The sequence below is a fragment of the Eubalaena glacialis genome, chromosome 2, assembly GCF_028564815.1.
Source record: "Eubalaena glacialis isolate mEubGla1 chromosome 2, mEubGla1.1.hap2.+ XY, whole genome shotgun sequence".
Classification (NCBI taxonomy): domain Eukaryota; kingdom Metazoa; phylum Chordata; class Mammalia; order Artiodactyla; family Balaenidae; genus Eubalaena; species Eubalaena glacialis.
The window spans coordinates 194,118,555-194,133,730 of NC_083717.1; the positions used below are offsets into that span (position 1 = coordinate 194,118,555).

Here is a 15,176-nt window from a genome sequence, read left to right on the forward strand (position 1 = left end):
AAATGACTTGCCTGGAGAGGGATTAAGAGAGAATGATTAAGGGACTTCCCTGGTGGCGCAGTGGTTAAGAATCCGCCTGCCAGTGCAAGGGACATGGGTTCGAGCCCTGGTCCAGGAAGATCCCACAGGCTGCGGAGCAACTAAACTCGTGCGCCACAACTACTGAGCCTGTGCTCTAGAGCCCGCGAGCCACAACTACTGAAGCCTGCGTGCCTAGAGCCCGTGCTCCGCAACAAGAGAAGCCACTGCAATGAGAAGCCCACGCACCACAACGAAGAGTAGCCCCCGCTCACCGCAACTAAAGCCCACGCGCAGCAATGAAGACCCAACACGGCCAAAAAACAATTAATTAATTAATTAATTTAAAAAAAGAGAGAATGGTTAAGGAGTCATTGATATACGGTCATAGAGAGCTTCTCATCACCTTGGAAAAACCTTATGTGTTGTTATAATCATCTCAACCCCGCTCCCCCCGCCCCCCGCCAAAAGAAACCCAGAACATAAAACTATGCTTAGAAGAAGTGCCTAGAAATATTGCTGGCCAAAAAGTTCGTTTGGTTTTTGCCATAAGGTATAATGGAAAAAAGCCAACCCAATAGATATACAAAAATGTTTAAAGTGTTTATTTTTGGGTCAGTCTTGAGATTATAGGAATTGTATCCTTTGTCATTTTGTATGTTCAAAGTTTCTATGATTAGAAAATTTTTCCCATACAGGAAGTTGCAAAAATAGTACATAGAGTCCCTTGAACCCTAGCCCCAGCATCTCAGCTTGTTAGTGGTGACACCTCCTACCTCGGTGCAGCATCAGCCCAGGCAGCTGATGTCAGCACAGGGCTGGACCGCGGACCCTAGTCAGTTGCCCAGGTTCACACCGTGCAGGCTTCTCTCCAGTTGGTCCCATGTGTAGCCACCGCCACGGTCAGAACACAGAACTGTTCCAGCTGCCTTGAAGGAGCTGCCTGGTGCTGCATCTTTAGTCACACTGTCCCCTGCCACTCTCTGCTGACCTCAAACCCCTTCTTCATAGCCGTAGCTGCGGCCTTTCAAAGGCGTTATTAGGTGGAATCATACCGCACGTAACCTTTTAAGATTGGCTTTCTTCACTAGCTGTAGTGTCCTTAAGCTCCATCCAAGTTGCTGCATGTGTCAAAAGTTTCCTTTTTATTGCTGAATAATATTCCATTGTATTTTGAAAATTAGTAAAGGGAAACCTCACTAAAATGGAGGGGGGAGGTCAGAAGGGGGCGCTCTTGTGCAGTACTACCTGAAGTACCACTGGAGGTCAATTACAGGAAGAATTGTCAACTTCAGAAGCCAACAAGAACCAGCAACAGGAAAGAAGCATCAGTTATAGGCCCCAACAGGAAAAACTGTGCCTTGCATCTCCTACAAGAAATCATCTGCCCCAGCAACTTGGCCAATGAGAAACTGTCCCCACCCTGAACTCTCGCTTTTCTCCAGTGGACTTGTGTTCAAAACAACCCCTCCCAGCTTCCTCCTTTTTCTCTATAAAATAATGTTCCTCTTCTTTGTATAGGACTTGCCTATGGTTTTTGCCATAGCTTGCTTGTCCCAAATTGCAATTCTCTGCTATTTCTGAATAAACCCATTTTTGCTGGTAAAATTACTGTTTTTATTTATTTATTTATTTATTTTGAATATTTATTTATTTATTTATTTGGCTGCGCCAGGTCTTAGTTGCGGTACTCGGGATCTTTTAGTTGCGGCACTTGGGATCTTTTAGTTGTGGCATGCAGGATCTAGTTCCCTGACCAGGGATCGAACCCAGGCCCCCTGCATTGGGAGCGTGGAGTCTTAGCCACTGGACCACCAGGGAAGTCCCAGTTATTATTTTATTTTTAAGGTCAACAGTACCATTCACCTGTTGAGGGACATTTGAGCTGTTTTTAGTTCTTGGCAATTACAAATAAAGCCACTGTGAATATTGATGTACACGTTTTTGTGTGTACATAAAATTTCATTTCTCTGGGATAAAAGCCCAGGAGTGCAATTACTGGGTGGTATGGTAAGTATATGTTTACTTTTATAAGAAACTGCCCCAAACTATCTCCATGGTGGCTGTACCATTTTACAGTTCTACCAGCAATGTGTGAGATCTGTTTTTTTCACATCCTTGCCAGCATTTGGTATACCACTGTTTTTTATTTTAGCCATTCTAAAAGGTACATAATAATATCTCATTGCAATTCTAATTTGCATTTCCTTAATGCTAATGAGGTTAAATATCTTTTCTTATGCTTATTTGTCTTCTGTATCTCTTCAGTGAAATGTCTGTTCAAGTCTTTGGCCCATTTTCTAACTGGATTGTTTGTATTTTTATTGTTGAGTTTTGGGAGTTCTTTATACTATATATACTAGATACAGTCCTTTATAGATAGGTGGTTTCCAAATATTTCCCCCAGTCTATATTTTGTCCTTTAATCCTCTTAACAGGGTATTTCATAGAGAAAAAGTTTTAAATTTTGGTGTGGTCTAATTTATCAGTTTCTCATTTTATGTATCATGCCTCTGGTGTCATGTGTAAAACTCTTCACCTAGCCCTAGGTTGCAAAGATTTTTCTCCTGTGTTTTCTTCTAGATATTTCATAGATATGTTTTACATTTGTATCTGTGATCCATTTGAATTAACTTTTGTAGATGGTGTGAGGTTTGCTTATGGATGCCCAGTTGTTCCTGCACCACTGTTCTCCTCCCATTGAAGGCTTCTGTACCTTTGTGAAACATCGCTTGGGTGTACTTGTCTGGGTCTATTTCTGATTCTTCATTATGTTCTATTATCTGTGTGTTTTTCTCTCCACCAATACCACACTGTCTTGATCACTGTATAGTAAGACTTATCACGAAACAGGTGGATTCCTCCCACTTTGTTCTTCATTTTCAGAATTGTTTTAGCTATTCTACTTTGCCTTTCCATATAGACTTTAGAATAATCTTGTCTATATTCACACACAAAAAAAGCCTCCTGTGATTTTGCTAGGAATTGTGTTAACCTGTACATCAGTTTGTGGAGAATTGATACATTTGCTATGATGAAGCTGCATATCCCTGAACATAGTGTGTCTCCCTTTATTTAGGTCGTCTTTGATTTGTTTAATCAGCATTGTGTTATTTTCAGCATACAGATCCCTGTATATGTTTTGCTAGATTTACACCTAAGTATTCAGTTTAATTTGGAGGGATTATAATGATTGTGATGGCATTTTTAATTCCGGTTTTCACATGTTCATTTCTAGTGTATAGAAATGTGATTGATTTTTGTGTGTTGGTATTGTGCCCTGTGACTTGCTGATTTCACCGATTAGTTCTAGGAGTTGATTTTGGTTTTGTCATTACCTTGGGATTTTCCATTTAGACAGTCCTGTCATTTGAAGATACGGTGGGTAGATGGTGGCGGAGGCAGCAGCCTGGACTCTGCACTCAGTCTCCTGTGTCAGGACAGGTGGGTGGGGGCCGAAGGGGGCAGGGGTCCAGGCTCCACAGGTGGGGAAGGAAAGCTCCTCCCTGGGCTGCCCCGTTTTTTAAAAGCTGAGTATTTGTGAAGGATCCCCCCTCCCCACCTGTCTCCTCTCTCTCAGATTTTATTATGTTTGGGGATAAAGGAGTTTCCATTGCACAAGCAATACCATCACGAGAGAACAGTCATTTATAGGATGGTCTCCGTGGTCCAGGCCTGGTTTTGAGCTGTTTGCATGTGATCACTCATTTCATATGAAGCCATTGTCTTGACGGACGCCTTTGCAGAGGTGTTGGGATGGGTAACAACCAGCCGTTTCACTGGGGCTTCTCTTGCCAACTTGATTACTTTCGTTTGGTGACCTCTGTATTTTTACCAGTATGAACTATGCCATTTGCAGGAGATGTGTGGTATTTTAAATGTTTTGATTGCCATTGTATTTTGGGGCCAAGGTGGTTCTCTTTAGAAATATGCATTGGATTTTCCACTATACATCACTGAGTAGGAGTCAGCACTTAATCTGTATATAGAAGATCACTTCTAACACTGACTTATACTGAAGTTTTTACCAAACTGACCTGGTTTGGTAGAAGATAACGGAAGTTTTTCTTAATATTTAATGGTTATTCTTAAATATATCTTTATGCTAGTGTTAAAGTAATTAATGCCAGAGTTTGAATGTTTCTCCTTTGCAGGCCGTGCTGGACGAGTGTCTAAAGGATACTGTTACAGACTCATATACAAGGATTTCTGGGACAGCTCCATCCCCGACCATGTCATTCCTGAGATGTTGGTAATAAACTTTGGTCATCTTTATGACATAGTTTGTTTTTTGTAGACAGTTTTGCTGAATAGTTTAAGTAATATAATTTTGAGTGTCATAAGATTTTGATCCCAGAAAAATTACTTCTGATCAAACTTGTCTTTAATCACAGAACTGGCTTCTGTTCACTAAGCACCAGTGAGGGACTTGACACCCATGTCACGTTTCTGGCCCCATAGGAGGACTGTCCACAGACGCTGCTGCTGTGTGCTTTTATAGTTCGTGCTGTGGAACTGGCTTCTGTCTTTCCTCTCCTGCCTCTCTCACCTTTCTCTCCCTCTCTCCCCGCTTCCTCTCCTTTCTTTCTCACCCTTTCCCTTTTCCATCTTCCCTTCTTTATCTCTCTCCCTCTCCTTCTCTTCCCCCATCTCTTCATCTCCCATTTCTCTCTCTCCTTCTCCCACCCCTTTCTGTTTTCCTTTCTTCTTTTTCTCTCCTTCTCTCTCTAAAGTACTAGTCATGTGAATAGGTTAATTGATTTACTTATTTTTACTGTTTCTAAATTTAAGTTTTGTTCTTTTCAGCGTTGTCCATTAGGAAGCACAATATTGAAAGTGAAATTACTTGATATGGGTGAACCGAGGGCTCTGCTGGCAACAGCCCTTTCTCCACCTAGCCTGAGTGACATTGAACGCACCATCCTTCTGCTAAAGGAGGTGGGACCATCTGATACTTGTTCGTGTTAGGAAAAGCTAAGATTTTTTGGGTGAATTTTAAAAGTTTCATACTGTGTATATCTTTAAGGTATTTTGACAGTTGTAAATAATCAGCATTTGCTTGGAAAAGCATGTCATGACTAATTTTTGATTCCAGATTTTATATATGTTGTTCAGACCAGCTTTGTTAGTTGTCTGAAGCTGAAGCTCCTACTCTCTCACCGCCCCTCCCGCCCCCCGATGGGGGATTGCTGTTTGTTGGCGGGGCTGAGAAACGCTGGATAGGAGATGCAGCCGTGGAGCTCTGCTCTCCTGCCCTGGCTCCGCCAGCCTCCTCCCCACTTCTCCTCTGGTTCTGCTCTTCACCCTCATGCTGGCCTCTCCTCTTCCTGTTGCTGGGAGCCCTGCTCTGCTCCTGCGCGTTCTCTGACTCTCCTCCGACCCGCGCTCCGCTCTTGCTGCTTGCAGTGAGTGCCCAGTGCCCCGGCCTGGGCGCCGCCACCTGTTGGGGCTGTGGACATTCTGCCTCGGGCCCTCAGAGCTGGGGCTGCCTCTGATACCTTGGGTACCTGCTTGGGCGTCCGTAAAATACACTTAGTCAAGTTGAGGACGTCGTTTTCTGTGCACAGTCTGTACGTTTTGGCTGTGAGTGACCACATGATGTGGTGGTTGGAGGTTTGGTTTAGTGCTGTGCGTGCCATGTTCATTAAATCTGGGGCTTAAGTAGACTTTTGTGGGGGTAGCTTGAGCGTCACCTCCCAGCATTAAAAAATAATAAAATGTGTTCTGAGTATCAAAAAACGAATTAAAAAACTTTAGTATCAATCTTTCATAAGTTGACTTAGGTATCTTTTAGAACCTTATTCACCAAAATTTGGTCGTTTCCTGTTTTAAACTCCCTGCCTTAAGGAAGAAAAGAGTGTGAATAAATCAGTGCTTGCTAATCGCACTAATTTATTTTATAAAGGTTGGAGCGCTTGCGGTGAGTGGGCAGAGAGAAGATGAAAACCCCCATGATGGTGAATTGACCTTCTTAGGAAGAGTTTTAGCCCAACTTCCTGTTAATCAGCAGCTTGGTAAACTCATAGTCCTCGGACATGTGTTTGGATGTCTAGATGAGTGTCTTATTATAGGTGAGTGTGGGAGCCGAGAAGCGGTAATGGAGGGTAATGTAAGGCTGCTCCAACAGTCTTACCTTCTCTTTGTTTTTTCTCTTGTTAGCGGCATCTCTTTCTTTGAAGAATTTTTTTGTGATGCCTTTTAGGCAGCATCTTGATGGATATAGGTATTTAACATTCATATTTTTAAAAGTCATTGTGTTTTAATGGTGTCAAGTGACACTCTTTGTCGTCTGTTTATAGGAACAAAGTGGATTTCTGTGGCAACAGTAAGAGTGACTGTGCTGCGCTTGTTGAAGCGTTCAGGGTAGGTTTTCCCAGCGTGAGCTGTGAAGGCGGCTGCCACCGCTTGTCAGCACACGCCGTCTCCACCAGAAGCGCCGTGAGGGTTGCCGATGTCCAGTAGTAAGCAAAGTGTGTTGGGAGATGGGGACTTCCCTGGCGGTCCAGTGGTTAGGACTGCACGCTTCCACTGCAGGGGGCGCAGGTGCCATCCCTGGTCGGGGAGCTGAGATCCTGCAAGCCTCGCGACACAGACAAAAAAAAAAAATTGTGTTGGGAGAAGAAGATGAGGGTGGGAGTCCAATTCTATGAAGTAGATTGGAAAAATTAAATTTGTAACTTTTCTGTGGTCAAAATTTGTTGAAATTGGACTTAAAAAAATTCGGTTAGCGAATAAAGTATTTTGAAACTCTGGTTCATTTGTTTTTAGGCTTGGCAGACTTGCAGACAAAGAGGAGAGCTGCGGCATCCGAAGGTCAGTGAGCTGTTTCTTTGTGGATGGCTGCCCGTGTCATGGAAGCTTCCCGAGCCTTCTCTAGCTCAGCCTCAGCGCTGTGTGTGAACCGGCAGCGTTCAGCCTGAGCGGAGGTCACTGTGGACGGTCCTCAGGGCCCGCAGGCCAGGGCAGCTCCTGGGCCCACCTTCAGCTGTAGTCACTTCCCAGAGGCAGCTGCGCTGCCTGTCGCCCACCCCTGGGTAGTAGTGACCCTTCCTGTGTCAGGAGCCTCTTAGCTGCCAGCACTAAATACCTGTGGGACGTGCCTCGGCGTGTTGGCTCAAAACTGAGAAACCCGAAGCTTTTCCTTCTGCTGTTTTCAGCAAAGTTTTAGATAATGGGCTTGAAAAAACCAAACTGTTAGCCTTCATTTTTTTGGGTGGGCGCGGTTGCGTGTTGTTCTTCTCCTTCTAAACTGACTAGCTTCAAAAGATTGTTGATAGGTCTGTGTGTTTAAATTTGCCATGCCTAGATGTGTCCTTAAAATAACTACATGAGTTACTCGTGAAAGCCACCTTTTACAGAGTCAGCCATATTAATTTTCTTGTTGGTATATATTCTTTTTGGTATATACTTTTAGCTGAGATATATGTATTACAGTAGCCAAATTAGCTGTAATTTGTTACATTAATATTGAATATTATCCTTTTATGTATTTAAAGGATGAACTTGACTGGGGACGGTTAAATTACATTCAAATCAAGAGAATTAGGGAGGTAAGTTATAAATTCTTTGAATACAAGTAGAGACGACTTATCAAATGTTTATCAAGTACCAGCAATACCCAGGGTAGCAGAGAGTATTCCAAGAAGTACATCCTCGTTTCCAGCTTTGGTAGAATTTATGTGTTAACATTCATGGCTACAGTTGACTACAGCTGAAGGACACAGATTAAGGTCAGCAAAGGTAAGAGGTGGGTGGGGAGGAGCCAGGAGAGACCAGGTGCCAGCTTGCAGCTGTCCTCTCCCGGTGGAGTCTTCTGGGCAGCACGATGTGTGACAACCCGCGTGAAGTACCGCAAGCCAGGGAGGCTGTCCCGAGCCTTGGCGTCCAAGGTTTTATTGAGGGTTGGTTACATAAGTGTGGGGTGCCCACATGGCTGACCTTAACTTCCTGAGTTTTTAGCCCCTGCAGAGGTTACTGATACCGTATGGCCCCGTCGTACAAAGGTCACATTGCTACCATGAACTGCTTGTTGTGTCCAAGGCCTCAGGTAAACAAAGTCACTCTCACAAGGCAGGATATTCCAAGGGCCTGGAGGTGACCTGCCAGGAGCCAAACCTTTCTTTGGAATGTCCAAGGTGTGGACAGCCGGGCCTGCTGACTTAATCCTTTACTGCACAGTTTGCAAGATAATCTGTCTGTTTTATTTTTATTTTCAGAGAACTTACTCTTGGTTTGATTTGTCAGTTTTACTGTGCAGGTGTTTTGAGCGGAGGGGAAAGGTGGAGGATTTCAAAGAATTGATTTTTAATTTTTTCCATTAATTTAGTTCTTCTGTGTCTCTTGGTTTACGTTTTTAGTCTTACTGAGATGAGAATTTAATTTATTAATACTTTAAATCTTTCTAATTAAAAGTATTTAAAGCTGTGAATTTTCTTGTGAGCACAGTTTGGGGCACATCTCATTGATTTGTGACATGTAGGGATCTCATTGTTATCCCTGTCTGTAACTTATTTTAGTGTCGGTTTCCTCCTTGATTCAGAGTTTTTAGAAGAATATTTGAGTTTCCAGGTAGAAAGAAATATTTTTAGGTATCTTGTTTTTTTGTTAATATTTTTGTTTTTATTGCATTTTGATCAGAGAAAGTGACTTGCATAATTTTTAGTTGATTTTTAATTAGAGAAGTTGTATGTATCAATACTACAGCCTTACAGAAGATTTTTTTTTTTAATAGAATTATTTTTTATTTATTTATTTTTGTCTGTGTTGGGTCTTTGTTGCTGCACGCGGGCTTTCTCTAGTTGCGGTGAGCGGGGGCTACTCTTTATTGAGGTGGCTTCTCTTGTTGTGGAGCACGGGCTCAAGGTGCGCGGGCTCAGTAGTTGTGGCTCGCAGGCTCTAGAGCGCAGGCTCAGTAGATGTGGCGCACGGCCTTAGTTGCTCCATGGCATGTGGGATCTTCCCGGACCAGGGCTCAAACCCGTGTCTCCTGCGATGGCAGGGAGATTCTTAATCACTGCACCACCAGGGAAGTCCCCTGTTAGCTTGTTTTTAATCACAAAAGAAGTATACGTTTATGGCAGAGGTTTTGGAAGTGTTTAAAGGACTTAAAGCAAAGGCTGTGATCATGGTCTCCTGTTCCTCTGACACCTGTAAATGACTGTGTTTGTGCATTTGCAGTGGTTTCCTGTGTGTGCGTGTGTGTTTATAAACTGGGATCATGAAGCATATACAGCTTTGTATCCTGCTATTTTCTGTTAATATTGTATTGAGCATCCTTTCCATTCTTTATTAATTAATCTTTAATAAGATGGTTCTTTAAATGAGTTTTAAAATTTTTTCATTTATTTTTTGGCTGCATTGGGTCTTCGTTGCAGTGCCGGGCTTCTCATTGTGGTGGCTTCTCTTGTTGCGGAGCACAGGCTCTAGAGCATGCGGGCTTCAGTAGATGTGGTGCGTGGGCTCTGTAGTTGCGGCTCGCAGGCTCAGTAGTTGTGGCACACGGGCTTAGTTGCTCCACAGCATGTGGGATCTTCCCAGACCAGGGCTCGAACCCGTGTCCCCTGCATTGGCAGGCGGATTCTTAACCACTGCGCCACCAGGGAAGTCCTAATAATATGGTTCTTAATAGCTGCAGTGTTTCATCCCATAGACATACTAATGCTTTCCCCATTATGTACTACTTTTCTAGTGCATTTGCTATTCTGAATAACATAATCACTTGGAGACATCATCTCCCAATGTGTTTTTCTTAGGTGGCTGAATTATATGAAGAATTGAAGACTAGAATCTCACAGTTCAACATGTATGTTGATTCCCGGTGGCCTGTCATGGACCAAGAGTATACATATAAGCAACGATTCATCCTGCAGGTACTCTGGAGTTTCCTGGATGTCTCTTCCTGGTTCTTTCTTCTTATTAGGTCTTGTGGTTTTGACAGTGCTTATTTCCTCCTTTTTTTTTTTTTTTTAATGATTTGGAAAGCTTACAGTTATTAATTAGAAATCTGATGGCCTTTTTTATTATTATTTAATTAATTAATTTATTTTTGGCTGCGTTGGGTCTTTGTTGCTGCGCGCTGGCTTTCTCTAGTTGCAGTGAGCGGGGGCTACTCTTCGTAGCGGTGTGCGGGCTTCTCATTGCAGTGGCTCCTCTTGTTGCGGAGCACGGGCTCTAGGCGCACGGGCTTCAGTAGTTGTGGCTCGCGGGCTCAGTAGTTGTGGCTTGCAGGCTCTAGAGCGTAGGCTCAGTAGTTGTGGCACACGGGCTTAGTTGCTCCACGGCATGTGGGATCTTCCCGGACCAGGGCTCGAACCCATGTCCCCTGCATTGGCAGGCGGATTCTTAACCACTGCGCCAGCAGGGAAGCCCTATTTCCCCTTTCTGATACAAATCATGCCTCACAGGAGATTTTAGGTCCATAGTGTTCATGCTGTGTTTGGGCACCAGGAAAAACTCTGGTCTTACCTAGTTTAGGTTTTCCATGTTATTGAGTTGATGATCCAGACCCATTTCTAATCTCTGGAGGAGTGTTTCTAAAGACTGCTAAATGTTATTACTGCTTCTGGAGAGATTCTTTTGTTTTGGCTTTTAAGAAAGTACAAATGCTCTTAATATTATTATGTGGCTCTTCCCTTGCACTGAAAAATTATTTTAACTTTGGAGGCCATGATCAAATTAGCTTGTTGGATGGAACCTTCTAGGCATTGTGTAGAGGGAAGTGTGTCCTAGAAAGGTGGCCAGTGCTTCTGATGTAGGGGCTCAGAGGAGGAGTACCTCTTGTATGTGTCAGTGTGTTGGCTGACGCATACAGAATTGGGTTCTAGGTGGATCCTGTAAACTGGGGGATGCTGGGAAATGGAGTGTTTCTCTGGATGTAAAATTGAAGTTTAGGAGAGAGTCTTCCATGGGTGTATGTTTCACATGGTATATTTTTATTGAAGAAGGGACTCTTTGCAGCATGCTTTTAGAAGTGAATATTGGATGCAAGCCTGCTGCTCTAAATCTAAGTGTCTTAATTGTAATTTTATCTAAACATTTGGGAAAGGGCCTGACCCATAGAAGAAAGTATGTCAGGGAAAATGTAGAAAAAGTTGGCTAACCCCCAGGGCTCTGTGTGTACAATCATTTGTATCCTTGTTCAACTCACCACTCTTTTCTAAACCTCATTCTGAGAAGAACTCAGGCTCCTTGGAGGAAAGACATGTAGAAAGTGTTTCGGTTATGGCGAAGTAACCAGAATTGTGACTTTCTGCTTGATTGGTTTAAAGGTCCAGTGTTTCTGTGTTTTTTTTAACATTAAACTCATCTTTTATAGTGTAGATGTCATTCTGGGATGAGATTAGTATATTGGTGAGATAAAGTGATAAAATAATGCTGTTACTTCATGAAAATAAGTTTCTCTTCCAGGTTGTATTGGCAGGTGCTTTTTATCCAAATTACTTTACTTTTGGGCAGCCTGACGAAGAGATGGCAGTGAGGGAGCTGGCAGGCAAAGACCCAAAGACAACCATTGTGGTAGGTGGAGAGATAGGCAGCCTTCTCTGGGGTGGAGGCCGGGTGCCCAGTTTTCGGATGAGCTTCATTCCAATGTGGCGAACACGGAACATTTTATTTCCCCACTTGTCTCTATTTTTTATAAGTACTAAGTGGATTTTTTCCCCCTAAAGTGAATTTCATGGCTTGTCTGACCTTTTCACATGCATCCACTAGTTCCTCAGTCTCGCTTCTTGTTTTGCAGACCTGGCCTTAAAAAAGAAAGCCTTGCAGAGTTAGGTATTCATGGCTAACCTTGACTGCTCATGTCCCATTTTGAAGGATTTAAGATACTTCTCCATAAACTTAAGAACATTTAGTTAATTGACAAGTTCATTTTACACAAAGAGTTATTTGGTTGGCACCTTTGTACTGTGATTTAAACTCTGATCCCCATTCATGCTTAATAGAATCACCTAGAGAGTGTTTGTTTATTTTGAAATTCAGATTTGAGGCCCTGTGGCACAGAATCTGAACTAGAAAGTGTGGCCTGGAAATTAGTGTTTAACATGAGCTTTGGGCAAATCTGATGGTCAGTCCCAGGCACTGACTATCAGATCAACATTTGTGGACCCTTTGTTTAAACCTGAGCACAGAATCACTTCAGGGTAGGCAACTGGAATAAAGCATTTGGGAATCGGGCTTTTATCGGACCCTGGGTTCCATTACCGGCCTATATCTAATAAAGGGGATGTAGAGCACTTGGCAGAGTTCCTGGACTAAAGTAAACATGCCGTCATTGCCAGCTCTTACTCCTCTTGTTGTTTCCATCACACTGTTACTGAAGAAGTAAGAGTTCACAAGGGAGAGGGTCTCTGCAGAGCACTGGAGAGGAGCTGGTGCTCACACTGGGGACGAGAGGCAGCTGAGATGCAGTTTGTACCTGGGGATGGGTTTTACCTGAAGGGGCGGTCATTAGCTCCTTATTGCTCTCGAGGAAGTGTGGCTGGGCCTCTGCTCGTACTGACCTTCATGGTGGACCAAGCCCTTCTGGTTGGCTTCCTCTTACGCCTTGGTGGTGCTCCCTCCTGACCTGTGCACCGGGGTGGGGGGGACCCCACAGCACATTTCCTCAGACGTGGGCTGTGCTTGCCTCCTTCAGCCACCAGGCAGCCTGTTCACCTTGCACCCTGGGGGCCAGAAAGTTACCTGCTGTGTGCGTTATAAAAACTAAGTGTGCAGTCAAATGCTCTACCACTGAGCTATACCCCCCGACACCATACACAAAAATAAACTCAAAATGGATTAAAGACCTAAGTGTAAGGCCAGACACTATCATACTCTTAGAGGAAAACATAGGCAGAACACTCTATGACATAAATCACAGCAAGATCCTTTTTGACCCAGCTCCTAGAGAAATGGAAATAAAAACACAAATAAACAAATGGGACCTAATGAAACTTAAAAGCTTTTGCACAGCAAAGGAAACCATAAACAAGACCAAAAGACAACCCTCAGAATGGGAGAAAATATTTGCAAATGAAGCAACTGACAAAGGATTAATCTCCAAGATTTACAAGTAGCTCATGCAGCTCAATAACAAAAAAACAAACAACCCAGTCCAAAAATGGGCAGAAGACCTAAATAGACATTTCTCCAAAGAAGATATACAGATTGCCAACAGACACATGAAAGAATGCTCAACATCATTAATCATTAGAGAAATGCAAATCAAAACTACAATGAGGTATCATCTCACACTGGTCAGAATGGCCATCATCAAAAAATCTAGAAACAATAAATGCTGGAGAGGGTGTGGAGAAAAGGGAACACTCTTGCACTGTTGGTGGGAATGTAAATTGATATAGCCACTATGGAGAACAGTATGGAGGTTCCTTAAAAAACTAAAAATAGAACTACCATACGACCCAGCAATCCCACTACTGGGCATATACCCTGAGAAAACCATAATTCAGAAAGAGTCATGTACCAAAATATTCATTGCAGCTCTGTTTACAATAGCCAGGACATGGAAGCAACCTAGGTGTCCATCATCGGATGAATGGATAAAGAAGATGTGGCACATATATACAATGGAATATTACTCAGCCATAAAAAGAAATGAAATGGAGGTATTTGTAATGAGGTGGATGGAGTTAGAGTCTGTCATACAGAGTGAAGTAAGTCAGAAAGAGAAAAAGAAATACAGTATGCTAACACATATATATGGAATCTAAGAAAAAAAAAAAAAAAAAGGTCATGAAGAACCTAGTGGCAAGACGGGAATAAAGACACAGACCTACTAGAGAATGGACTTGAGGATATGGGGAGGGGGAAGTGTGAGATGTGACAGGGTGAGAGAGTGTCATGGACATATATACACTACCAAATGTAAAATAGATAGCTAGTGGAAAGCAGCCGCATAGCACAGGGAGATCAGCTCGGTGCTTTGTGACCACCTAGAGGGGTGGGATAGGGAGGGTGGGAGGGAGGGAGATGCAAGAGGGAAGAGATATGGGAACATATGTATATGTATAACTGATTCACTTTGTTATAAAGCAATTATACTTCAATAAAGATGTTTAAAAAAAAAAAAAACTAAGTGTGGCTAGTGTTTACGTAGCGCTTATCATCTGAGAGGGCCTTTGTCGAGTGCTTTTTACGCATTCTTCTCTGAGCTTCGCGTTGACTCTCTGAGTTGGGGACTTATTGTCCCCCTTAATTAGGGATGTGGCTGTTGGGTCCTGGGGTGGCTCCGTAACTTTTTGCCTGCAGAACCCTGACAGGCCAGGACATGAGCTCAGACCCGAGTCCCCAGCCCTTGCTTTTCAGCCACCCACTGCCTCTCATGGAGCTGTGCTGGGCCCTGAGATAAGCAGGTCACGGGGCAGGGGACTCCCAGTTTCGCGCCGGAGCTTGGAACACAGATCGCCCTGATGGGAGGGAGAAAGCGCTCGGACAGGGAGGGGTTGCTGCAGCTCCTTTCCGGTTAGCGCTGCCTGCGGGGCGAGGACGCACCCCCTCCTCCACCAAGTGGTGCATTTCCCTTTAACGTTTGAGTTCCCGCTGCTGCCTATATAGAAATACTATGTTTTAAAAAGATGTATTTAGTCAGCTTGGTTATTTTAAGGTAAAAATGAAAAATAAGTCTTAACTTTTCTGTTTCAGACTTTTGGATTCTTTTAACAGGGGAAGAATTAGCCTTTGTTTAACATGTATTATTAAAACTTAATTATAATTTAGAAGTCATTAGTCCTTAAATACCCTGCTGTCGGGTCTACGTCTTGTGCTTAAAGACAGCGTGCTCTGTTTTTGTGAACATTATGACTGTGAGCTCTGTCTGCTCCTGTTAATGCAGTGTGGTGTTTTACAGCTGAAGCACGTTCCTCCCTATGGATTTCTCTACTATAAACAACTGCAGTCTCTCTTTAGACAGTGCGGCCAAGTCAGATCCATCGTGTTTGATGGTGCAAAGTAAGTAGTGTATTTTTGTAATCCACTGCAATTACGAAAGAACCATGAGATTTTATGTTTACAGGGGCCGATTCTTTCAACTGGGGGCGTGTGGAAATGGGTCGTCAGAAGGGCTGCTGAGGACAGCTCTTAAAGCGTAGCTGTGGTTTATCTTGTTGTCAGGAGCAATTTATCTTCTCTTTCAACCACGTTCCTCCTAAAGGACGTCTGAT

At 43.3% G+C, this 15,176-nt stretch overlaps 1 protein-coding gene across 1 annotated transcript in view; it reads left to right on the plus strand.

The window, feature by feature from the left end:
* The window catches only part of TDRD9 (tudor domain containing 9), a 120,896-nt gene that overhangs the window by 77,941 nt on the left and 27,779 nt on the right, over nucleotides 1-15,176 (plus strand). The window contains exons 14-23 of the mRNA XM_061182922.1: nucleotides 4,173-4,270; nucleotides 4,825-4,956; nucleotides 5,924-6,089; nucleotides 6,178-6,241; nucleotides 6,318-6,381; nucleotides 6,787-6,831; nucleotides 7,515-7,568; nucleotides 9,771-9,887; nucleotides 11,425-11,532; nucleotides 14,864-14,964. Coding sequence (XP_061038905.1) covers nucleotides 4,173-4,270; nucleotides 4,825-4,956; nucleotides 5,924-6,089; nucleotides 6,178-6,241; nucleotides 6,318-6,381; nucleotides 6,787-6,831; nucleotides 7,515-7,568; nucleotides 9,771-9,887; nucleotides 11,425-11,532; nucleotides 14,864-14,964 — 949 coding nt within the window. The remainder of the gene's footprint in view (nucleotides 1-4,172; nucleotides 4,271-4,824; nucleotides 4,957-5,923; nucleotides 6,090-6,177; nucleotides 6,242-6,317; nucleotides 6,382-6,786; nucleotides 6,832-7,514; nucleotides 7,569-9,770; nucleotides 9,888-11,424; nucleotides 11,533-14,863; nucleotides 14,965-15,176) is intronic.